General features: G+C 41.5%; 1 protein-coding gene across 1 annotated transcript; it reads right to left on the minus strand.

Annotated features, from left to right (window-relative positions):
- Positions 1-2,701: 2,701 nt before the first annotated feature.
- TRAF3IP1 (TRAF3 interacting protein 1) lies at positions 2,702-25,622 on the minus strand. The gene is made up of 17 exons (XM_033171325.1): positions 25,469-25,622; positions 23,203-23,271; positions 22,904-23,065; positions 21,674-21,790; positions 21,088-21,564; positions 19,955-20,032; positions 18,485-18,560; positions 16,981-17,082; positions 16,163-16,237; positions 15,584-15,604; positions 15,091-15,184; positions 13,191-13,274; positions 12,118-12,229; positions 11,481-11,517; positions 10,707-10,780; positions 7,863-8,086; positions 2,702-5,159 (listed from the first exon to the last, which is right to left on the minus strand). Exons 1-17 carry the CDS (start codon positions 25,589-25,591, stop codon positions 5,000-5,002), a joined length of 2,085 nt encoding a protein of 694 aa, XP_033027216.1. The 5' UTR covers positions 25,592-25,622; the 3' UTR covers positions 2,702-4,999.
- Positions 25,623-26,909: the final 1,287 nt, after the last annotated feature.

The raw sequence follows: 26,909 nt of genomic DNA on the forward strand, positions 1-26,909 counted from the left end.
GTGTCAAGTTGCACGTGGTGTGTGAAGAAAAGTGGCCCCACCAGAGGGGTCACGTGGCGCCTGTAAGTGGGGCTGCACCTACACTTCGGAACTCCCTGCCTTGTGACGACAGGCAGGTGCCTTCACTGTACTCTTTCTAGAGGAGCCTGCTTAAAAAAACATTCCTGTTTAAACAAGCTTGCCCAGATGCTTAGAAAGCTGGTGTGAATGTTAATCTATTTTAGCTTCGGTGTGTTTTAAAGTATGCTTGAAAATTTCTGACAATTTTATTGTTTTATCTTTTTTTGGGGGGGGGAGCTTTGAGGTTTTGTTTTGTTTTACAATCAAGCAGTGTTTAACTTTTATGAAACAAACATTAATAACGTGAATAACAGAATCGTTCCTCTGTCACAGGCATAGGCAAACTCGACCCTCCAGCTGTTGTGGGACTACAACTCCCATCATTCCTAGCTAACAGGACCAGTGGTCAGGGATGATGGGAGTTGTAGTCCCAAAACATCTGGAGGGCTGAGTTTGCCTATGTCTGCCCTATCAGAACACCAGAAAGCCAGTGAGATTGATGGACAGTAGATTCAGGACACACGTGTTGGCTCCCAGGAACCTTGGGTGCCCAAGCACTCACAAATTTGCCAGTGAAGGGGCTGGGCACCTACAAATTTTGGTTCCAGGGCCACTCATGCTTCATGGCACCCACAGCCCCAGGCACCCACAGTTGTGGGGCAAAGTTGGCACTCCTGATTCAGGACAGGTAAAAAGAAAACACTTCTTCCACACAGTCCATATGCATGGAATTCACTCACACCCTGATGTGGTGATGACTACACAATTAAATGGTTCTAAAGGGGGTTTGACAAATTTGTGAAGGTGAAGCTGATTGAAGGCAATTGGTTGCAGTAGCTAAATGGAACATTCATGTTCAGAAGCAGCACACCTCTGGCAGAATGCCAGTTGCTGTGTGTGTGTGTGTGTCTGTCTGTCTGTCTGTCTGTGTCAGTCAAACAACAGGGTTAACAAACCTGGTGGCGGGTCCCAGACTCTGCAACTCCTACCCTGGAGAAGCAAGAAAGCCATGTTTTCAAAATATAATAAAATAAATGTGTTGTAAGTTGTTTGGAGAGCTCTGTGTAATAAATAATAAATTATAATAAACTTCCAACAACTAAAATGCTGTGTGAAAAATAAACCAGACAAATGGAAGAAAGATGTACATGTTTTTGTAGCACTGCAGCATTTAGATTTTTTTTTTAATTTAGACTAACAATTCTATAATCATGCCTTAAGTTTTTGTTACCTGTTGTTTTGTACAAAATACACAGAACTTTAGAGAAAGTAAACACAGCATTATACACAGCATCTTGTCATGTTTGCTTTCACTATGGTTGCTGGTCCTTTCCACAAGCCCATCAACATCTGGAAAATCTAGAGGGGTTTTAGATAGGGAACAGGCATTGTTCAGGAGTGGCAGACACCCTGCCTGCTTTTTTTCTGTCTCTCTGTGTGTGTTGTGTAGGAGAATGCTTGCTTTGCTTTTACTTTTCTCTTCTCTTCAGAGCAGCCGTTGAGCTTTTGTGTGAAAGAAGAGCTGGGCATAAAAAGTGCTGGGATGATTCCATTTCAAATTTAGATCAGGCTCAGTTATGCCCTCTGAAAAACCAACCAGTTTGAACCAAGAGAAAGAGCAGAGATGGATACAACACAGCTCACACCAAAAGGCTAACACAACAGAGCGTTTCCCAAACTTCCTTCTAAATACAAATCTTGTTTTAAACTGCCACTTTCCTCCCCTCAATGTCACCTCACTCATTCTAGTGTAAGGTTACCAGACATCCCTGTTTCCTGGGGACAGTCCCTGGATTTACAAACCAGTCCCCATACAAAATCCATTGAAGTTGAAGTGTGTCCCCGGATTCATTGAAAAAAATCTAGTGGTCAAACTGCTTCTGGTTTAAAATGGCAATTCCCCCTTCAGTTGTTTAAAACCTGCTCCACCAATTGTGATGCGACATTACAGATCCTCCAGTGAGGACAGTGCGTTGACCACCTTAAGTTTTTCCATAAATAGGAGTAAGTATATCCCAGCTTTCCTCCAAGCAGCTCAAAGTGGCACACATGGTTCTCCTCTTTCCCAGTTTTTTCCTGCAAGGTATATGGTAGGTTGAGAGACAGTGACTGCCCCAGGTCACTTAATGAACTTCACGGCTCAGCGGGGATTTGAACCCGGGCCTATCAGGTCTCAGTCCAACATTCTGACCACTACACCACACTTGCAATGTGTGTTTGGTTGCAGCGCACGAGGCGCTTTTGAGTTTATTTGGCTTTTAAATGTGTCCATGGGCCCAAATAGCTTGGTAATGCCTGGTTGGAGGTGTGAGCAATGTTGAGAAGACCTCACACCATTCAAAGAGTGTGAGAGAGGGTAGGATCATGACCCCTGGACACCCCCCCCCAAAAAAAGCTGCATGTGTGTGGTGTCATTGTGAAACCCCACAAATTTATAAATGCAGGAAGCTGACTGGCCAGCATTCAGTTAGAAGGAGGAGTCCCCCCAGGAATTGGAGTCTTGCCTTGCCCTCCAGGCCAGGTGGAAAATACCTTGCAGCAGGGAGCAAGTGCCCCAACAGTCACCACAGACTGTTTATATAAACAGTCTTCTTTCTCATTTTATTGGCTTTCAAAAATAACTACAATCCAAACACCACTATTCATAGAAAAAATAGGTCATTTAATTATTATATATAAAAAGAAAATAAATTTATAATACAAATTATATTTTAGGCTGTACATTTTTACTCAGATACAGAAAATGCTGGATTCTTCTAACACAAACAGCTTTAACCATATATACAGATCCACACATAAATGTGACTGGATTTTTTTCAATGCTGAATTCAGTCGTATATACAATTACAAGCATTTTGAAAAGACTGCAGCTGAAAACAGTTCAGCACTTCTGCTGATGCTTTTTAAGACATTTTCCCCAAATTAACTTCTAATATCCCTTTCCAAATATGACAATCATACCATACACTAAGGCTCTGTAGTTACTTTGAAATATATGCAAAAACATTTGTTATAGTAATTTTGGGATGGCTTCTTAATAAAGGCAGCGGGAACCAGTCAGTGGAAAAAACTCTACTAGTTAGAACACAAATCATATACACCCCTCAATAAGGGCTTAGACTGTTATCCTAAGCTGTGTTATTTATTAGAAGTAAATGTCATTACTTCCAAATGTTTTGATCAGGGTGTCAGACTGATAAAGTGCACACAATTTATTAAATAGCTTGCTAAACTATTGCAACACAGCATTTTTCTCCAAGCCTCAAACATTTTTGAGACTTCTCAGTCAATAAGCACAAGGTTTCAAACCACATCCCACATTACATTTCTCCTGTGCAACATCTAGCAAGCCATACGTAACCCATAAGAAATATAATTTTATGAGAAAATGGAGAGATGGTAGATATGCAAACGAAGAGACCATGAGATTTCTCAAATCCAATCCACCGGGGGGGGGGGGGAGATGGAAACTTGAATCACATTCACTTAAATAATGGTGTAGCTTCAAAAGATTCAGATTATAAGTACCCCGGTAGTCTGTGTTTATATGACACAGGGACATCTATAAGCAATGGTCCACAAGCACAGACATCATGGTGTGTCCTTACCCACTTTTGCCAAGCATGACAAGCCTCAGGTGTCCTTCCAAGCTTGAAGTAAAATGGGATGGGAAATCCATGCAGGTGTGCTGTTTCTAAGGCACTCTAAGCACTTTGCAAGTGCAATGCAACGTGAACAAGTCCCAACCCTCTTCATGAATTTGAAGCTGGGAAAACATTACCACGAAGCAGCTGGGCTACACTTCAGAAAGACTTAAATGCTCCAGAAGATCTGCACAAACACTCTATCCCTTTCCTGAACTAAGAAATCAGAAGGAGGGATATGTGTTGTGTTTGCTTCCAAGGTGCTTGGGACACCCCAGAAGCAGAGCACAACAGCAGGGACTCCCTTGTCTCAAGTGTCGGAGAAGAGCTGGGATTTGTTGCTTCAATGTGCCTTGAAGGAGTTCCTAGCACCCTGGAAATGCAATGCAACAGTTACCTTTCAGGCCTATTCCAGAGCTGCATTATTTTTGACTTTGCAATGTGAGGCACTTAAGAACATCCCCACAACTCAGTATGACATGAGACAGTACTTCCATTAGGCAAGGGATACAGTCCTAGAAGCCACAAATATGGTTGATTACCAAGACCATCCAAGATTTATGGGGTCTCCAAGTGCAAGTATTGCAGGTACTCTTAAAAAAAATGGACCCCCCCCAAAAAACCCTCCATGCAAAAATGCATACACCCCCTGCTCAAATTCTCTCAGAATGATTTAAAGTAAAAACATACATGACTGGCCATTTAGTTGGAGAAAAAGTACTTAACAAAGTAAATAAAGGAAAGTATAATTAACATGTTTAGATAAACTTATTTTGTTGTCTTTCTTATTTGTATGACTTAAGGAAATACAGATAAATCCAATTTTACTTCTTGATCTGCATGAATATTTAAATAATTCTTCTTAAACGGTTTGCCAACATAAGGTCATATTTCAAGCTACTCCAACAGCAAACTCCCAAAATTTCATAAAATATATTTATATATTGCTCAAAATGCCACACATATACTAGACATGAACGGTACAAAACCTGATCAGAGTATATTGATATTAAATAATCCAGGAAAGTGAAGTCTGCTGACAATAGAAAACCTATCACAATATAGGTTAAATAAAGCGAATGTTTTGCATTGACTGTTTTTTAAAGCTTTTTACAAACATTGAATAAATGGCAAATTTCACCTACACAATATAAATCTCCTGAGGCCATACACCATCACGTGAATAAGTTTATTTGAAACTGTATTTGCTGCTGTATGCAACAGTTTTCTTTCAACACAAAGATTTATTTCTTCTAATTAGAAGAAAATCCATTCCAGCTCTCATGTTCCATTGTTCACCTCCTTGAGTTGATGTTATGAACCATCTTCTGAATTTTTTCATCATTTTTTAAAACGTTGGCCATTTTAGCACAAATCTTATCTTGTTCATCTTTGATCAACTGATCCAGTTCTGCAAGTTCTACTTTCAATGGTTCTACAACACTGTCTGTAATACTGTTGAGACAAAACATGGAACTTACACAAAAATTCTTGTGAAATCCATTATGGCTAGGCAAACACATTTGAAGCAAAGAGAGCAAATATAAGGGGAGAAACTAAAAGAAGTACATACATACATGCATAAAGGTAAAGGTAAAGGGACCCCTAACCGTTAGGTCCAGTCACGGACGACTCTGGGGTTGCGGCGCTCATCTCGCATTACTGGCCGAGGGAGCCGGCGTACAGCTTCCGGGTCATGTGGCCAGCATGACTAAGCCGCTTCTGGCGAACCAGAGCAGCACACGGAAACACCGTTTACCTATTTATCTACTTGCACTTTGATGTGCTTTCAAACTGCTAGGTGGGCAGGAGCAGGGACCGAGCAACGGGAGCTCACCCCATTGCGGGGATTCGAACCGCCAACCTTCTGATCAGCAAGCCCTAGGCTCTGTGGTTTAACCCACAGTGCCACCCGCGTCCCACATACATACATACATACATACAATAAATACACACTCTAATGTTTGCCTATAGTGGGTAGGGGAAGAGGAAGTCAAGCAGGAGATTGGAATGAGCTCTGAGAGTTCTACGCTGAAATCCCAGTTTGGGGGACAACGACCCCAAGTGCTTTTAGGCAAGCATCTTACTCTGTTTACTATTCTGTAAATCAAGAACAGTTGGGATCTGCCTGACAAAGTTGATATGAGCAGGAATGATAGCCATCTTAAGCCTTTTCTTACACCTCATCCTAGGCAGACACTAATCATAAAGGTAGTGTTTTTATACAACTTAGCAGGGGTGAAAAACAGCTGCATAACTTTCTTTGTACTACCCACCTGTCATTAATACCAGTGGGAAGAGTCAGTGTTGCACTGCGAAAAGGGTGGGGGTGGGGGGAAAGAGTACTGGGGGCTTTAATACTCTTGCTATGAATATCATTTGCATGTCACAATGTCTAATTAAAGGACTGTCCTGCAGATAAAACGCGATCATCCACATATGCTAACACCCTGAATTCCTTTGAAGGACTGGGTATTCCCATGGAATGTGGAGTCAAGGACCCCCATCTTGGAGATATTCAGATCACCTCAGAATCCAAGACTGCTTTGGATATCAAACAGTCCAAGGTGATAACTGTCTCTGAGGCTTTGGAACTGTTTCGTAGCCTCAGGAGGGCTTCTAAGGTTTGTTGGTCAGAGTTTTGTAAGAATGCAATAAAGGGAACATGTTAGGCAGAGAGGAGGTGGGAGGCAGAGAAAGAAAGGTATAGTTTGGTGACTGACAAAGCTACCTTTCCACTGTTATATTTGGGTAGTTCTCTAGCTACAAATGCTAGATTAGGGAGATTGGTAAGCATTTTCAGCCTTGGCCCCCAAGTCCTGACAGGTGCCTAGTGCTAACCCACTGACTGCTTTATGGTTCACCTACTAGAATTTATTTATATATAAAGTTTCCAGCCCATCTTTCAGCAGTAACCTTCCGTTTGGACAACTGCAATGCATTGTTCATAGGGTTGCCAACAACAGCTTAAAAACTCTAGCTAGTGGAGAATGTGGTGATAAGATTGCTAACTGGGACAAGTGTTTTGAGTATATTACATCAATTCTTTCCTTCCTCCAGTGACTTACAATTTATTTCCATGTCCAATTCAATGTGCTGGCTTTACCTTCTAAAGCCCCACACCACTTGGGCCCCCAGCATCTAATGGAACACCATTTCTCATGTGAACCTACCCAAGCTCCAATAGGATCCATAGAGGCCCTCCTTTGAATGTCATCTCATACTAAAGCAAAGAAGGTGGCAAAGAGAGGACCTTCTTGGTGGTGGCCCCTTCCCTGTAGTTGGAAACTTCTCCTTAAAGAGATTTGCCTAACACCTATTTTAATGTCTTTTCAGCATCAGGCAGTGGCCTTCTTATGCTCCTAGGCCTGTTAACAATTTAATGTTATTTCAACATCTCCAATTTTAGTTTCTAATCTGCTGGAAATTAGTTTTAGGGGTTTTCGTTTTTATATGATTGTGCCAGAGCGGATAACTTGTCCTTTATTGTTGATTGGGTGCAATCACCCAATTCTGGATTGTTTGCATTTTGTATGTTCCAATGTTTATATTGTATGTTACTTAGAGAATCACTGTGTGAGATGACTTGATAAATACTTATAATCAAACAAATGTCCTCTTCGTGTACAGGACAGGTGGAAGGAACTTCCTCATAATTCCCAGTGGAGGCAGCAGCTAAGAAGCTCCTTGGCTCACAACTTGTAGGCGAAGTTGGTTTGAGCAGAGGGCAGGCAGTGCTGCTGTACTCCTTAAACCTCCCTGCCCAGGCTCCTTGGAGCTCCAGCTTGGCTGACTGCTCAGCTGGGTGCCAGTCAACACATAAGTGGTGGGAAGCCTTGTGTCAGGCTGCTGAGTGGTTGCTCACTTGCCTTTAGCTTAATACAGTGGCATGACCCCCGAGGCAACAGCATCTGTGCAATTGCTTCTACTACCATGACGATATACTTAGCTCACACCATTTAAGTTTGTGGGACTACTCTAACTCCGCCCATAATATTTTACTGCAGTAGAAGCCTTCACTGCTGGGATACACCTTTCTTGCCCCACCTTCTCCCTCAGCTTGGGTCTCCCAGACCTGACTAGCATCACAAAACTCTATGCATGATCTTTTGGATTAACCAATTGTGCAGCAACCGTGCAATTTCTCAATATTCTCACCTTTGTTCTTTCTGTAGGGCCTCTTCAAGTTGTTTATTTTCATTCTGCCACATCTGGAGTTCATTCTTCATGGCATCCGCATCTTCCTGAATATAGTCCATGATTTTTCCAAGGGGGAGAGCGCTTCGACAAAGGGCCTGAATGGATCCACGGAACTTCTCTATTTCCTTTGCTACTAGATCTTTCTCTTTTCTCCTTGCTGCTTCTGACAAAAGTGGTTTATCCTAATTGTTAAAAAAAAACCACACAAATAGACTGAAGTGAAGGAACGAGATCGTCGTTTAAGGGGTGAATTAAATATATGGGAGAGATTTGAAAACCAAAAGATAAAAATAGAAAATGGGTGTGTTCTGAGAGACATCAATGAAACCAATACGACCGTAATTAATAATTAAAGATTGCTCACCTTAGCCCAATTCTGCCATTGGAAAATAGTGCAATGGTCAAGAATGATCTCAAAGATAGCACACCTTCTGTCAAAGCAGAGAGATGCAAAAGGACACACAGCCAAAACTACACTATTTGCATTACTGTATGCTAATTATTATCCAAGGCCGATTTAAGATTCTGCTTTTGACTTGTTTGGCTCAGGATTTAATGTCCACTGCCTCTCTTACTATATGACTAAACTCCTTACATGCGATCTCCACCAACTAAGTTCTCCAAGCAGAGAACTTTCTGCTCTGGTCATGACAAAGCTGTAAGAGGGGTGCAACAGGTTTTTCCTCAGTAGCACTAGCTACTACTACCACTACAGGAATTCATTATGATCTGCCGGGACCATGTAACACCGGTCTCAAAGGATTCTACACTGGCTCCCAGTACATTTCTGAGTCCAATTCAAAGTGTTGGTGCTGACCTTTCAAGCCCTAAGTGGCCTCGGCCCAGTATACCTGAAGGAGCGTCTCCACTCCCATCATTCAGCCCAGACACTGAGGTCCAGCTCCGAGGGACTTCTCAGCAGTGGTGCCCATCCTGTGAAATGCCCTCCCATCAGCTGCTAAGAACATTTGCTGGAATTTGCTGCCAAGGAGTGTGGTGGAGTCTCCTTCTTTGGAGGTCTTTAAGCAGAGGCTTGACAGCCATCTGTCAGGAATGCTTTGATGGTGTTTCCTGCTTGGCAGGGGGTTGGACTGGATGGCCCTTGTGGTCTCTTCCAACTCAACGATTCTATAATTCTATGAAAATTAACATCTATCTGACTGTACAGGGAAGCTTTTAAGGATTGAGGGTTTTTGGTGTTTGAATATTTTGTTGAAAGCCACAGTGGCTGGAGCAATCCAGACAGATGGATGGCATATAACAACAACAACAACAACAACAGATTCTTATTCCATTCTTTCTTCAAGGAGTTAAGGACGGCAAAAACTGCTCTCCTCTCCTCTCCTCCATCCATTTTATTCCCAAAACATTCCTGTGAGCTACATCAGTCTGAGAAACAGTGGTTGGCATATAGACACCTAGTTAGCTTCACAGCAGAGAGGGATTTAAAAGCTTTGGTTTCCCCGGGTCAAAATCCAACACTTTATCCACCCCAGCACACAGGGAGAATCAGTGATGCAGCAATGAAGTACAGTCGTACCTTGGTTGTCAAACGGAATCTGTTCCGGAGATCTGTTCAACTTCCAAAAACATTTGACAACCAAGGCGTGGCTTCCGATTGGCTGCAGGAGCTTCCTGCACACAACTGGAAGCTGCAGAAGCTGCGTTGGACGTTTGGCTTCCAAAGAACATTCGCAAACTGGAATTCACTTCCGGGTTTGCAGCATTTGGGAGCCAAAATGTTTGAGTCGCAAGGCGTTCAGGATCCAAGGTATGACTGTACTTATTTACACATTTCAACAAATAATAAAGATATAACAAATGTGGGCAAAAAGTAACAGATTGTGGGCCATAAGTACGATGCAGCCTGCAGCAGAAGTTTTATGTCAACAGACAGGATGCGTATGGAGTGAAGAGGGAGCTGTGCTCTTGAGGCTAGTTCTCTTGGACCTGCCTGATGAAAGGATTGTGTTAAAAAGAACCATGATTGGATCTCTCCCAGTATGACCTGCTGTGTTTGGGATCTGCCTTGTGGGTTAGGATGGATTCATTTTGTAACTTGAGGCCACAGCATGTTTGGCTGCACAGCTATGCATAACCAAAACTCAACAAAGAATATTGAAGTCACTTTGTCACCTGATGACAGCAATGGTTGTTTGGCTATCAAACAGTAGCAACCAACAGGTGCTGCTGATCAGGCTTCTCAATGCTGCACATTGCTGCCAGTTACCAGGAGGGAGGGACAAGGCAGTAGGAGTTTAGCAGTGGCACAGCAGCAGAGCCAATCTGACACCCCTGCTGCTGTGCCAAGCTCTCTGTGGGCCTTGTCTCTCCCCTTCTCAGCAACACACAGCAATGTGCAATGCTGGGAAAAGAGATCAGCAGTGCAGCCCAGCCCACACTGCCATTAACCCAACACCGCTGGTGGGGTTTCTTATGATTTTCTTATCGCAGGCTCAACAAGTTTGTTGCACAGGATACTAGGCCAATTCTTCCAGGAACATAGCAGATTCACACATGACCTGTGCTAGAGGTTTGCTGGAGTGATGAGGGAAGTAAAGTGCTCCTGGTGTTATTGAACCAGACAGCTTTTAACATATGTGCTTCATAAGATGGGTGTCTGCTAGGTGTTTTTATTTTATAAGAGGTTACTAAAAATGTTCCTTCTTTGGAAAGCTGTTGACATTAGTTTTACTTTGTAGGATACAGAGCAATGCAACGATGAAAAAGAGGTTGGAATGAAAACACTGAAGAACAAGCAACTAAGAACACTCAATTCTTTGAGGTTTATTACATGATTACCTTCTCAGCAGATTTTGGCAACTGTGACAATTCATAATCTTTCTTTGTTTCCAATATTCTTTTGACAAGCCCACCTGTTGAATAAAAAAATTATAGTTATTAACTGCAAAAGACATCTCTAAAAAGGCAAAAGAAGTGCTTATAGTGGCTCAGTTTTTGTTCATACATCCAACTAGTTTCTTCTGTATAGCACATTGAAATGAAATCTTCTTTCTGAAACTCATATACAGTCATACCTCAAGTTACGCATGCATCAGGATGCGTACGACAGGGGTTACGAATGCGCCGAACGCGCACGTTACTTCCGGGTTCGGCGGTTTGTGCATGCGTAGACGTGTCAAATGACATAATTCGCATGCGCAGGCGCGGCGCTTCAGGTTAAGAACGTCACGGGTTATGAACGGGGCTCCGGAACGGATCCTGTTCGTAACCAGAGGTACCACTGTAATGTACTTACGGCCACTAAGGTATAATAAAAGTCAGCAAGAGAAGGCATCATATTTTAAATTGGATTACACTCTATCTAAGACCTGACAAGTGTCAAAATCATTGTACTTGTGCCAAGTTTCATTAAGAACAAGGAACAAAAAGGACGGGAAGGGATTTTGAAGTTATCTCAGGTCAAAGCAAGTAGTTGACAAGAAAGCATGAATTGGACTGCATACGCATTGAATCTTGAAAGGAAGAACAAGGATATAGGAAGTGACAAGTTTTGAGGGACTTAATCACGAACAAGCAAGAAGAGAAAAACCTTAAGGAAATAAAACCACTTGCCGTGCTTCTCATCTTCTTCCAACTCTACTGTTGCCTCCTGAACAATAGAAATCAAAGGGAAGTTAATAAATTAAAACTAGACAAGTAAGGAGACAATAATACTTGAGAGCTGGCTGTTCATTTTCTCTCTGTTCTAAGAATAGTGACTGCCTCCCCGCCACCTTACCAACAAAAAACACCCACTGATCTGCCAACTGTATTTTACAATTCTATCATCCATCCCTGTAAAATAAAAAGGGAGCTCAATTGTACAACTTGGAGCATGGACCAATCAAGATGACATGTGGTTTGACTATCAATGGGATTTGCGCCAGATCCTCATAATATAAAATACAGAGGGGAAGGGTTCCACAGCAGCCATTCTAAGGTAATCAGAGGCACCTCATACTCTGGCAAAATTATGAATGGGCTTTAGGCTTCTAGGCTGCCTGGAACTGTTAATTCACTGTTCCTCTCCTTAATCATACACTATGACAACACAAACTTCCTCCTATCCTAGGCTAATAGGGCTGGAGGGTGCTTCCATCTTAGACTCACATCCATTCATCATGCTATTCAGAAAGAGACAAAAGGCAGCGGCAGACAACACAAAGTTAATGCTTGGTTCACATTGGTATGAGAAAATGTATTAACCGACCATTGCCATTTCTGCCATTTCAGGCAGTGCTGCCTCCACAACAAACTGATCATCGTCTTCTTCCTCCTCTTTGTCTATAATGACATTTGTCACTATTTTGGCACTGCCATTTCTAAAAGAAAGGAAGAACAGGACTATACTTCAGACATGGTGTTACAACTGATTATTCAAGGCAGAAAATACTGTAGAATTTAAAAGAAAAATGTGTATTCAGTCCTGTCTAAAGATAAAAGGGTTTTGGGAATTTTCAAGCTATTTACCCCCATAAAAATGGAAAGTTGGGTGAGGGGTGGAACTGAAATGTACATAACACTTATTTTCTTATCAAATCTAATTTACTTTGAGTTGGATCCACACCGAAAACTATGGGACCAGTAGGTAATTATTACCGGTAAGTGTCATTTATTCTAATGTGACTAAAGCGTAACTCAAATCTGGATCCAACCTGTACTGACTTTAAGAACACGATATGTATTACTTTTAACTTATCAGATCAGAAATTTGTACAGTGTAGTATTACTTTTTTAAGAAAAGCTCCACTGATTTATGAGCAGAGCAGTCATGTGTTGGGTGTAAAAGAATCTGTGGCACAAGAACTGCAAAACCCAAAGCCCTGCTCATCTGATGGTAGTCAGGGCAGAAAGCTGGGGAAGGCAGGGGACACACGGAGAAAAGGCTACATTATCTTACGGCCACTTCCCAAAAAATCCGGAAAAATATGAAAATGAAAACTGCTGACAATATTGTAAACAAAAGAAAGGTTTTCTTCTCTGAGCTTAGAAACACTTATGTTTCTCAGCATTCTAATGCAGAAAAAGGAGAGACTCAAGAGTATGCCATCATCATGGATGCTGTAGGATTGCGGTCTAATTTGTGGTAACTATCACATTTTGTCAACCTTTTGAGGAATAACTGCATTTATGAATATACCACATCAATAGGAAAAATTGTGTTGAGGACAATCTTCTAGTCTTCTAAAGGCCTAGAAAGTTTAACACACACTTGACTTCACATTTGATAATAAAACAAACTACAGAACAATCTGACAGCAGAAATATAAAATATTTCCTGACCTCTCTGGTGCTAAAACTTCTGTACTTTCTTGGCGTTTTATCCGGGGTGGAGCTGGTCTTGCACTGCTGGGTCGTGGAAGTCTTCTGTAAATGAGGTAAAGAGCATTTCCTTTCTTAACACAAATTATTGTGTGAAACCACTTATTTTGAGCAATCTGCAAAAATCTTATCAAACCCTGGCATGCCTTCGTTAATAAAGAATATACAATGCAATTAAAGAATCCTTTTAATTCTTAATTCATTGTATTCTAATCAGAACACAATTAGGAGATTCAAAGCCATACCCCTTCCCCCCAAAATCCAGCCAAAGTACAGTACATTAAAGTCCCCTGATTTCAATGCCAAACAATAAAACACATACTTCACTTCCACTGAAATCAACGGAACTGAAATACATTTCATTTTGATTGAACAATGCTGATTGGATATACAATGACTGAAGGGATGGAACAAATTAGCCTGAGGCTGATCTTTTCCTGCTGAATGCAACTTGCATAATTTAATAAGCTTAATATTAATATTGCAAATCAACATTTTCCCCAAGTAGTAGTGATGGCCATGAAATTGGACAGCTTCTAAAGAGAATGAAACAAACTTAGGGAGGATAAAGCAATCAATGGAGAAATCAATGGCTACAAGCCCCAATGGGTATATTTTACGCCCACATGCAGAGAAATCTGGGAATCACAAGTGGGCAGAGTGCCCTTGTGCCCTTTCAGGCTTCTTACAGGCATCTTGCTGGCTCCTCTGAGAACAGGGTGCTGTAACTAGATAGGTCATTGGGCTTATCCAGGAGGCTCTTCTTCCACTTAATATGAAAGTTTGTTTCAGTTTGAGCATCCAAAATCAGATTCATTGTTAAGAACTGTTTTTTCCATAGCTCTGAGAATGCACTGATTTGGACACAGGCTCTCCCATTCATTATAACAAAGGACGCCATGCCAGAAGGTACTGCTATATTGTGGAAGGTGACCTTTTAAATTGGATTACACCTAAAGAGATTAGAGCTCAAATGTTTCTAATCTGAAATTTATGTATTACTGTTAATTTTACTCTTCGTTGTTTCTATTCAGCCATAATAATGCGTATTAGAAAAAGTGCCACAAACTTTAAAGATAAAACAGTAGAAAACAACAAACTTAGGAGTAAGTCATATTTCAGCAACACTGTGCAGTTGTTACCTTGAAAACTATCGTTTGTAAATTAGGAGTTTGGGAGACACACATTCCCACTCCAGAGCAAATTTCCATTGTTGTGTGCTCTTGGTCCTATTGACACTTCATAAATATATACACATGACACTAACCATAGTTTACTCCTAAATTGGTTTTCTTGTAACTACAATCTAAAATTCAGAAGAATTCAAACCATGGGTTCAAATTGTGGTTTATGATTAACGACGACCAAGGTTAGCAAAGCTAAAGGGCTAAAGGGCTCTTGGGATCCCTTCCAGCTCTACAATTCTATTATTCTCAGGCTAACATTTGTGCACTTGCAATTCTAAACCATGTTTAATGCCAACAAGGGCAGGGGGGAAATTATTCTGGGGGAGGGAGGGAAAGGAAGGCGGGAACTCTTAGCTCCCTCCTAATTAGCAAATCACAATTTACTGAGTAATATTACAGTTTGATCAGAGCTTTTACAATTTCATAGGATTTGATGAACTCCCTGATTATGGTCAATTTACCACCTAATGTGTCATAATGCCATTGTCAGTTTAAATTCATGGGGTTACAATCCAAACTATAAGCAAGTTTACACACCACTGACTTAAATTAATGAATTAATAATGTTCAAATCTTTCTAACTGAAATAAGTAGCATTAAAATGCATTTAATTGCTTAAACTGGATTGTACCCCAAATTTTTAGCCTTCAATAAAAGGGAAGATACAGACATACCTTTGGGTGACTTGAGGAGGAAGCTCATTAGTAATTTCACTATTTTCAGAAACAACAATTTTTTCAGGGGCAGCAGTGTTCAAAACATCTCCTTCTATGAAACAAAAAATTCTGTCATTTTGAAAATACCAAATGCTGGTAACATATATAAATACCAAATGCTGGTAACATACATAAATTCAATAAATAATAATAATTTCTTTTCTAATACTGAAATAAGCAGAACTTCCCCTCCAAGCACACACAGATGCCATTATTATGCTGCAGAGATAAATTCAGTATTGCATATGAAACAAAGGCCAATTGGCAACCTATTTCTCCTTTACTGCTTATGTGACATTTATTGTATTCCAGTGTAAAAACAAATTAACATTAGATTAATAGCCATCTACCAATATGGAAAGCTGTCTCTTTCCAAGTTCCGCTTCACTATAGTTAAAATTCTCTAAAAATAAATAAATGATTACGTATTAAAATTCAGCATAAATTTTACCTGCATCACTGGATGAGTCACCTGCAACATAAATACATACTGATTATTCCTCATGCTTAGGAGCAATTAAAAATTGCATTAGACACTCCACTGTTTGTATGCAGGACAGCAACACAAAACACTCTTCTTGATTACTGGATTGTTGCTGCATGTCTACTAGAAAGGTACAAGCTCACATTCTCTGGGGTCAGGGTGTACGATTTGCGGAGTAGAGCAGGAAAACACAAACACACATCAAACACAATACGTTTCCCTAAGTTTGTCCTGGGATGCCATATTTTCACTCTAGGGAAAAAACCAGCAGAATTGCTCCAGGCAGCAAGCTATTAATTAGTAATAGCCGCTTTTGACCTCATCAGTTTCTATTTCTTCTTAAGAGAAAAAACTATGTTGAAAAGAGTCTATTCTTTACAACAAATATGGCAGGGGAATCAAAAATTCCAAATCCATTATGATAATTATGTCTGGTAAGCTAATACTTTAACTATTATCAGTCTCTTCAAGTTACACCCTGGAAGGCGTTGACATGGAAGGGAATTTTTTAACAAGAGGTTAAAGAAACAATGGTTCTTTGCTTACCTCTCTGTTTTACTGCAATTTCTGGCTCAGCTTTTCCATGTAAAACAGTTGCTGGTTTTTCATCTGCAAGTGTAGCTGCAATGGTATTAGCTCCCATTAATATTCCTAGCATAAAAGTTTGTGATAGGAAGCCATTAAGCTGGTTAAAGAAACAACGTGCTGTGCTATATATTACTTCAGGTCATTGTTCAAGACAATACAAGTTCTCACCCTCCATCCTCTAAAAACTCTCCTAAACATGTTTGCCAAAAGTTCTGGAAACCCAGAAACTACAGTTCCAGTTTCTAGGCTGATAGTTTGGGACAGAATACCCTTCCCAATTCCCTCTCATCAGAGGCAGGAGAAGAAAATTTATTGGGATATTCAGGAAAGGAGCTGGCAAATTTTCCATTCAGCAATTATGTCTCTGCTACGGAAAGCAGTAGCATTTGGGGAGTCCGCAATGATTTGCCACTTACAAGGTTGGTTAACTCCTGCCCTAAACATATTAGCAATTCTTGCCATTAAAGATTGGTAATAATACTTAACATGTAGCACTTATCATCCTATATTGAAGATAAGTGACTGAATCTGAATGAGACTCACCCAGTGAGATCTAAATAGAAAAATGGTTTGAAATAGGGACTTTTTGATTTGTAGCACAGTGTCTTAGTGACTAAACTACACCAACTCTCTTGGATTCAAAAGCACTTCATCAACACACTGTATGTTGATTTGATATGTGGTAAAACAAAAGTTGTAATTATAGCACTTACAAAAAATTGACATCTAGTTAGTGCTCATCAAAGACGAAGCAAGAGAGCTCTGCCTTTTCTTACCTGGCTCTTGTGCTGTAATAACTGGCTCAATTTTCTGTTTTAACATGTTAGCTGTTCTTTCAATTGCACCACTAGATACACTTTTACTAGTTTCTTTTCGCCCTGACATGAGAGAATTCACAGAGAGATGTGTACTATATGCTATTAAGGTAATTTAGACATGTTTAGACTTGGCAGAGTTATGCAGACACTTCAGCAAGATCTTCACCACAATGTTACCTAGCCGATTTATCAAATGGCTGTGCTACTTCTTCAAACTATCAAACCTATACACTGACAGATATCTCCTGCTACATCAGCAGCTAGTACTATAACCTTAGAAACACTAAAATATGCAGAGACCAGATAAAGACATGGGGGTGGGGGGGGGACAACCATAGTTTCCTGCTATGTGAATGAGCAGGTTCCCTACTCCCCTATCCTTCTCTTTCACATACCAGAAAAGAGATTGCAAATTTCCACTTCTTACATTAAAGTACATGTCCCTGTGATGCATGACCTTTTCTGTTCATGTGGATTTCCCTTATAATTAAGAACATGGCAAGCCGCCCATGTAGCAGTTCCTTGCTGTGGAAGTTACAGCTGAACTCAAGAACAGCCGACAAGAGCAGCATAAGAACTGGGATGGGGCTAAAAGCAAGGCCTTGCATCTCCTTTGCACTCGTTGTCCTTTCAACTCACACAGGTGTGAAAATGAAATTGTACACAGGCTGCTTAAATAGTGTGGGCCATGGCTGCAAATTCTGTGTAGTTTATTGTTGTTGTGGATAATTAACTCCTAGTAATTATTGGACTGTTATGTTTATGCAATTGTTCTAATTACATTATATACATGTTAACTGAACAACATGCAGTTTTGTGTTTTAAAATATGTGAGATCTCACACCCCCTTCTTATATGTTTAAGTGCTTTACCTCACGGGGTACTACTGACCCCAAATGACTTCTCTGTAGCCTAGGGGTACCTTATTTTTATAACATTTTATTTTATAGTACTTTATAATTCCAGCTTTCTTAAGGCACATTTGACCCCCAAACCAGACTGATAGTTAGTCGTACCTTGGAATTCAAACAGCTTAGTTGCTGAACATTTGGCTCTCAAACGATTGAAAACCGGAAGTGATTGTTCCGGTTTTCAAACGTTCTTTCGGAAGCTGAACGTCCGGTGGGGCTTCCGATTGGCTGCAGGAGGTTCCTGCAGCCAATCGGAAGCCATGCCTTGGAAGTTGAACGTTTTGGAAGTCAAACAGACTTCCGGAACAGATTCTGTTCAACTTCCAAGCTACGTCTGAATTCATGTTACAAAGAATTGTAGTTAGTTAAAAACTAAAAGCAGAAACTTCAAGCTTCTCTGGCACACAAAAGAGAAGCAGGAGGAAGCACTTGTTCATGTAGTGGGAAACTGTGGCTTCCTTTGGGCCTTATGTGGACCGTAGATTATGACGTGCTACAAATGTTCAGGAATTCTCAGGAAAGAATGAAACAAAAAGAGTTGTTTTGGCTACCTTCACCGACAGGTTTGGCTCGTTGTCTTGGTCCCTTTGTTGAATGTTGCCTTGATAATCTTGCTATGTTTTCACTCTTGAAAAGATATACAAAGCATGCAATTAAAAAAGGCACAACTCACAATTTTTCAGTCTACAGTACTGAAGTTTTCCACACTTTCAGAGTAAGCAAGATTCACCACCAGTGCTGAAGGGGCCTGGTGCCTTTATCTTTTGTGGCAACCCACTTTGCTACTATTTTTGGGAGAAGGCAGAGTTGGGGTGTGTGGATTCCATAAATTCCCCTACCCCATTAATTTGAGCACTGGTGTAAACACTGTGGCCAGAGCAGCTGCTCCTCCCTATCAGTAAGGAACAAGGAGGTGATAAAGAGAGAGCATATTTTATATTTACACACACACACACACTTTTCCATAAAGAAGAAGATAAATAAGAGAAGCTCCCAGAAGGAGTGATATAGCAGGAAAGGAGCACAAGGCATCTGTATTTGTAACCGTTGTGTTTTGGAATGGGAATTTCTCTAGAACCCATTTTCTACCCATCTCTTCAACTATGCACCAAACAATGAACTGGAGTTGAATCCCTTGTGACATTTCATCTGCACTACAAATTTCACTCAAGCCCAGAAGCCCATAAACTTGAGAGGAAGATGCATCATCCAATTTTGGAATATGAAAAAAAAAACATTGGGAGCATGATAATATTTAACAAATGCTAATATTTAATTTAAAAAATGGAACAAGCACCAGGTTTACTTAACCAATAACGCAATTCTAAAAAGGTTATGTTATGATTTCTTTGTAATACGTTTTTCTCTGACCACAGCATGAATAATTAAAATCAGGAAGATTATTAGAAATAGGAATCGTTAAACAAGCAGCCTTAATTATCCCTTTTCCCTTGAGTGGACATCTCACCCCCATTAAGGGTTTCTGACTGTAAAGCATCTTCCTTAGGATCCATTCACATACCAAACCACCAACTGTGTCACCCAGCAGTAGCTATTGCATCAGGCTGTGGCAGAGGGGAGAAGGGAAGCAGGACCCCTTCGTTTACTCTGGCGAGAGACCAGTTTCTCTTCACTCTATCCCTCACTGAACAGGTCCCATCTCAGCTGAACATTCTAAGAACTCTGTAAATAAGAACTGGAGCCGGAGTTTGGTTTTTTCCTTCTTTTCCCTTTGGTACTGTGTTATTTAGTTGCAAGTCTAAGAGCAAGGATGGTCTTTTTTTACTGATCAGTAGTTTGCTCTGGGAGCCTTTTTGATTGAAGAGTGGGGTATAAATGTTGTATACAGATAAATAAAACACAAGGCTTGTTCATGCAACGTCAAACCAAATATGTTAATAAAATAATAATGTTTTTTATGGCTTTAATATTTTGTAATCACAAGCTGATTTTCATTTGTACTGAGTACAGAAATGAAACATTTGAACTGCTTTGCAAAATGCGTACACTTGATTACTTACTTCTTTATCTGGCTCAGCTTTATCTTTTACAGATCGTTCCAACAGTTTTTTAGTTACATTCTCCTCTGATCCTGCAGACTACAGAAAAATACAGAACAAACTTAGTTGGTCTCTAAGGTGCTACTGGAAGGAATTATTATTTTATTTTTGTTTTGTTTTGACTATGGCAGACCAACACGGCTACCTAACTGTTACAGAAAAATATTTATACTGAACTTTTGCAATGGTTAGTAGGAGCTGGTTTGCAAATTATGCTAAGCCAAATGAGAACATGAGGATTCTTAGACAGGAGATTGAGTGTGCTATTCTCCTCCCTTGGCCCTCCTGCTGCTGCGAGCTATACCATGGTTTGGCTTTAGCACAGAGATGGGGAACCTTTTTTCAGTCTGAAGGTCACATTCTCCCATGAGCAACCTTTGGGGCAACATGCCACTGGTGGGTGGGGCCAGATGCAAAAGTGGGTGGAGCATCTAAGATGGGTTCAGGACTCTTTCACACATTACTTCACTGGACATAGGTATTAGGCTATTATTGTAAAAAGCATTTGGGAACACGGATTTCATTCCTCAAACACAGTTAACACATCTATTCCCATATACATTTTACACACTTTTTCCACAATCAGGGTGGGCACCCTATTAACCAAGAGACTATATACCATAATACTCCCTTAATCAGTTCAGCAACTGACGCATCCCCCTAGATTTTCCTGTGGTTTATTTCTGAAAATCCATCTCTAGCCTTGCTAATATGAAGGCAACCACATTCTTCCTGAGCTCTGTCTTACAAGGGAACTACATGTTCTGATTGGTGGTACAAACTTGTACAAATAGTTTTTGCGTTTTCAAAGAGGAAGCAGCCACTGCTTATTCTTTTCTCAGTAGCCTTTTGGTTTAACTAGCCACCCTCAAACCAGGTTACATTTGTATTCATTTGCTTTTCCCAGTGCAGGATTTTGATACCCACCCGACCCCCGAGGTATTCATAACAAGCAGGACTTATTCCACACAGAAGTCTCATGTGCAAAACCGAAAGAAAAACGCATAGTGATTGTTCAACAGATCTGCTAATTACAGATCTCAACTGCTACTTTATGCCTTTTTTTAAAAAAAAACCACACACAATCATTTTACCTTTTTATCTGCCTTGTCCTTTCCTTGTTCACGTGACTGCTCCGTCTCTTTCACACGTTCCCTTCGTTTATCTTTTTCTCGATCTTTTCCCCTTTCTCTGATCTTCTCATGTTCCTTGGCCCTCTCCTTGTCTTTTTCTCTTAATCTGTCTTTTTCTCTTCCACCCTCATGTTGTTTCCTTTCTCTGTCCCTTTCTTTATCATGCTCCTCTTTTTCTTCTTCCCCATCTCCTTTTTCTTTGTCTCTGATTTTCTCTGACTCTCTTCCCTGTTTGCTTGACCTATTCTTATTTCTCTCTCTTTCATGTTTCTCACCTTCTTTAAAATTGTCTTTGTCAAGATTTTTGTGCCGGTTCTCATAATCCTTATGTTTGTCACTTTCTCTTTCTTTTCGCTTGCTCCCTTCCTCTTTTATCTCTTCTTTGGGTTTTTGGTCTTGAATTGAGTTTCGGTCTTTTATTTCTGAGTCACCTCTTCCCTATATAATAAAATGTAAAAATATTAAATTGTAACACAGTCTTCTCTCTAGTTCCTCAGGCAACAATAATTATTTATACTCCCCTTAACCCAAAAGTTGTTCACAGCACCTCTTTATGGGATCTTTGATCTTCTGTTCTGTTTTGGGTTTTAGAAGATGGTATCCCTCCTTTCATATCAGCTTTCTCCCCAGCAAGGACTCTTTGAACAGCTTCATCACTGGATAGCTACAAAGAGATAACACCTGTTAAACTGAGCATAATCTTGGCAGTAATCATTTCTATCCTATACACAACACTGATTTCTTTCTATCTTAAAAGAAAAATATGTATACAATCTTAGTTATCATTCCTTTCAATTGTGAACAATTCCTTTTAAGGCAACAACCATAATTATGCTTAATAAGGAGCAAGTTCCACTGAACTCAGTGGAGTTAGGTGGACATGTCCAGCTTCTAACTTTTGCCAGTGGAGAGGCTCTTAAACCAAAGTCTAAACCTGTACCCATTTACCTGGAAGTAAACCCCATTAAGCACTGGGGCTGGGTGATACCTGGCTTTCAACACTGTGATATATCAGCAGCTAAATGTATCTCGGCTGCTTCCTTCTCCCCACTTTAGAGGAAGAAGTAGCCAGAATACATTGCCCAGCCCTACCAAGCTCCAACATCGCACTGGCTCACACGAGCCGGAGGGGCATCAGGGCTTTGTGGAACTGCTCAACTTGGGGGTGGGGAGCCTCCTGCCCCCCAGCTAAGCTAGCCCGATACTGCGGCCAGCAGCTGGGCTACGGAGTGAGGGACAGAGTGGGTGAGCATCAGGCCTGATTGAAGTGTGCAATACTGGCGGCAAACAGGGCAAGCAGGGATTCGCAATACATTGCCTGATGGGAAATTCTGGAATTGCTCTCGTGATTTTAACTTTAAACTAGTTTCAGGCAATGTATTAAGCACAAAAGACTTCCTTCCTTTTGAGTAGAAGTGCATACCATTGTACTGTAAGTTAACTATACAGTGAATTCTTAATGAGTGCCTGATCTTCAGTAACAGGAGACTTGTTATGAGACCTGTTACTAGCCAACTCTTGTATACAAATGCCTGGTTGCTATGTATCTACAGTAATGCAAAGGGCACTGGGAGGATAAGCTTCAAAAGGGAAGCACTGAGTTGGTGGTGGTGGTGAGAGAGGTATGTAGCCTTTCCATGGCAACTACCCTCAAGGTGCCTTTCCCTTGTGACTCCCCAACCTCGCTTTCCCCCCAGCTCAAGTTCAGTGTGGTGTTTGCATGCAAACTTTGTGTAAGATTTAAGTCCACAGATAAAGCTCTGTGTAGAGATCCTACCTTATTAAGACAGCATTTGGCAATTGCTTGGAGTAGTTCATTGGTTCTTTCAGGTTCGTGCCCAGCAACAATACGTGCAGGCTTCACTGCCAAAGGTTCCCCCGTCACCATGATGACAACATCAATTGCTTTCTGAAGGAAGCCGATTTTTGCATCTTTATCCTGGTAGGGCAATACAGTTAAACATAATTCTCCAGATTTCAGCATAAACTGTGCTCTTCCTGGCATATAATCAGATTAGTATGCATGTGTATAATACTCTCATTTTAAAAGTTTAAACAATTAAAGGCTTTGCATACCTTAACATTATCAGATTTCATCTCTGCTTCTGTGTACAGTCCTTTCATGAAACCAGTTGATCTAATTACCTTTATAAAAGAAAAGAATGTGTTTTGTTTCTGGATTTGGCAGGCAGTCTGATTTATGATGTCTGATTTTCTATAGGGATTCTAATGTTTACAGATTTTATGACTTTTCAATGACACTTCACATATATCAGAATTCTATCGGGAGCGGGGGGCAGGTTGTGCCAAAGCATACACAATTGTTAACAGCACAGATAATGGTAGAGATAATCATGACAGCCTCTGGAGAAATTCTGCTCTCTATGGTATTCTTACATTTTGTTTATAACAAAACAACTCTTCGGTTACAACTGTTATCTGTGCAGAGATTAAGCATTCTTTTAACAACTAATATTATAAGTACATGGATACATATCTGTGCAGGTGGGATAGGTAGGTGAAAGGAACTTGGATTCTCGTGAGACTCTGGATGGGCTTGAAAATTCTCAGTATACCTTTTTTCAGTTCAGATAATATTATGATAGATAACTTCCAAAATACTGAGTAACTTTTCAGTTCTCTTCATTACCATTTCAAATGCAACTTGCAGTTAAGGCACTGGCATAGTAAATCAGATGAGTAAAACAAAAGCATGAGTAAACTAGTTTTTAATAAGCTACAAGACCAGGAAGGTATTGCTGAAATGTCAGGGCAGAAGCCACCAGGTCATGGGAATATTATGGGTCAGTTGCTATGTTATCATTGGCTGGTACAGGAATATGTAAGAGCTCCAAAATTCTCTGTGTGATCTCTAACTATGGCAACAAAGTGCATGCTTGGGTAGGTGCAGCTTCTACCTGCATGGTGTTCTAGAAATGCCATTTTTTAGGCCTTCCTCAATAGAGAACTATAGAACAGTTGCAAATAAGTTGTTGGCATTTACAGTCCTTAAGAAACTATTTGAGAGCCACCACCAAGGGTAGGGAGATCTAACACAGAAAAATTAAGTCTGAATTTGGTAACTAATGATGGCCAGGCAGTAAGAAAAATAAAATGTGAACGTATATAAAAGCCAACAGAAAAATAAGACTAATCAACTAACAAACTGGACTCTTTCACTTTCAGTAAACGTTTAAAACTACTTAGATGTCTTTCTGAAGATCTTCAGTATGGGAACAAGCCAAAGTGAAGAATTTAACATCTAATTTATTTTGCGGAGAAAATTATGATACAACTAATCTTAAATTATGATACAATGAAGGGATAGCAGGGTGGATGCCATTCCTTCACCACTTTCAATGCCCCTAGGGGCTCTCCCCTATCTCCCTCCATACTGGCCTAGGCAACAATTCCCTTTAACTGCAACCTGACCTACAAAAAAAATCATAGGTAAAACTTTTTCATGGCATGTGGAAATCAAAAGAACAGCACCCCACCTACTATGCTAGCCTGCTTATGTATAAGACCTGGGATAACCCTGACTGCTAATATCAGATTTTTATTTTTATTTAAAAAGATGAAAGGATGGCTTCATATGCCTGTGTACATGGGAGGGCTTTTCATTTTGGTGATTGTTAATTTTTTAAAAAAGATCAAAAGCTATACAGTTTTGAGGTTTTGTAATACTGCGCCTCTTTTTATTGGCTTGGAACCTGTGGTCTGCAAAAAGGGGTAGCTGCACAGAAACTAGACAGGGAGTGGGCGACCTTGCTGAATTCTACAACTGGGAATGGTGTAGGGGGCGGCGGCTGGGGGGATGGCGAAGTGATGGGCACCCCCACTTCTGAGGGACTTGGGAGTAGTTCACCTATGAAGCTGCTTTACCCCGCATGTGCCCACTGAGTCCCCTGCCCTGCTGCAGGCGCCGCACAGATACCCGCCCGCCCGGCGGTGTGGCAGAGCCTGCCCTCTGGAACTGCCTGCGTCTTGAGACCTTTGCCGCGCTCTTTCCGCCGCCTGCCAAGACCATTCTCGCCTAGGCAAGGCCGCGCGCCCAAGGGATGCCGAGGACCGCGGAGGCGAATTCTTATTATCTGCTTCGAGAATTTCTCTTTTGTAAACCGCTTTCAGGTGGTGCTTAAGAAAAAGAAATGAAGCGGCGTAGAGCATTTCAAGAAAGAGAAAAATAAAACAAACTAAGGCGCGGGGGGAGGGGAAATCCACATCCATTCCTTCCCCGCTTGTTGCCTGGCAACTGGAGAGCGCAAGCGGCGCTGTGTGTTACTTCCGCGGGTCTCTCCCCCCCCCCGTTCTGTGCCCCCCTTTTAGAGCCCAGGCTGACCTCCCCAATCACGTCGTGCAGGTATCGGAAGGGGGGCTTGCTGAGAAGGCGCTCCGTGAGGGGCGGCTTCCGGATCACTCGCCCCAGCAGCTCCTGCGTGCGACGGACCATGGAGCCCTGCATGGCCGCTGCCCCAGCCCAGGCCAGGCCAGGAGAGGCGCGGAGCGGAGGAGGCCCCGGCAGGCTCCCGGCACACCCCGCGCTCGCTACGCGGGGCGCGCGCCCTCCAGCCTCTCCTCGCCGTTGCTACCCAACTCCGCGGCCCTAGCAACAGAAGGCCGCTCCTGGGCGGGGCCTACTTGCCCCGCCCCTCCGTATCCGGCGCTCTACATCCGGCTCCCCGGCGCCCTTATTGGGCGACGCGGGAAGGTGACGTCGAGAGGCCCCGAGAGCCCGGCCGGACTTTTTCCGGCCGGAAAGCGGCGGAATCTTTGTGTCGCCTTACTGCTTCCCCGGAGGCGCTGAAGTGCTGACCTTGAGTTCCTGTCAAGGAAAAAGGCGCCATATAAAAATATAAAACAAAACATGTAATGTAATGTATTTTTTGCTGGTGTCGTGCTGTTTTTATTGTAATTATTTATGTATGTTATTATTTATTATATACAGTGTTGCAGGAATTTCCCCCCCACACACACACTGTTACACAAGCAGCACACATACCCCACGATTGGCGTAGCTCCCCAAATCGTTTGTTTGAGGGGGGGCCGTAAATAAGGGCGCTCGATCATAAGAAAAGACCCGAACCCCTTTGCGCCCATCTATTCAACGGATCACTGCCTTGGATGGATCACTGCCTTGTCGTGGCGAAGGGGCTTGAATTACTCAGGAAGCTATGGACAGGTCAAGATGGACAGGTCATAGTGGAGAGTTTGGACCAAACGTGATCCACCTGGAGTAGGAACTGGCAAGCCACTCCAGTATCCCTGCCAAGAAAACTCCATGGACAAAGACAACAGGCATATAAAAGATATGACGCTGGAAGATGAGCCCCTCAGGTCGGAAGGCGTCCAACATGCTACTGGGGAAGAGCGGAGGACAAGTACAAGTAGATCCAGAGCTGATGAAGCGGCTGGGCCAAAGCCGAAAGGACGCACAGTTGCTGATATGCCTGGAAGCGAAAGGAAAGTCCAATGCTGTAAAGAAAAGTATTGCATAGGAACCTGGAATGTAAGAACCATGAACCTTGGAAAGCTGGATGTGGTAAAAAATGAGATGGCAAGAATAAACATTGACATCCTAGGCATCAGTGAACTAAAATGGACAGGAATGGGCGAATTCAGTTCGGATGACTATCATATCTACTACTGTGGGCAGGAATCCCGTAAAAGAAATGGAGTGGCCCTCATAGTCAACAAAAGAGTGGCGAAAGCTGTACTGGGATGCAATTTCAAAAATGATAGAATGATCTCGATACGAATCCAAGGCAGACCTTTTAACATCA

This window comes from Lacerta agilis, chromosome 1 (genome assembly GCF_009819535.1).
Source record: "Lacerta agilis isolate rLacAgi1 chromosome 1, rLacAgi1.pri, whole genome shotgun sequence".
In the NCBI taxonomy this organism is placed as follows: domain Eukaryota; kingdom Metazoa; phylum Chordata; class Lepidosauria; order Squamata; family Lacertidae; genus Lacerta; species Lacerta agilis.

Excerpts from the sequence above, each read along its gene's own strand:
- TRAF3IP1 (XM_033171325.1), bottom strand. The coding sequence starts at position 25,591 with ATGCAGGGCTCCATGGTCCGTCGCACGCAGGAGCTGCTGGGGCGAGTG. Across the intron at positions 23,272-25,468 it reads TGCACGACGTGATTGGGGAG|GTAATTAGATCAACTGGTTT; the intron begins GTCAGCCTGGGC and ends TCTTTTATAAAG. Across the intron at positions 11,518-12,117 it reads AAATGGCAGAAATGGCAATG|GAGGCAACAGTAGAGTTGGA; the intron begins GTCGGTTAATAC and ends TCTATTGTTCAG.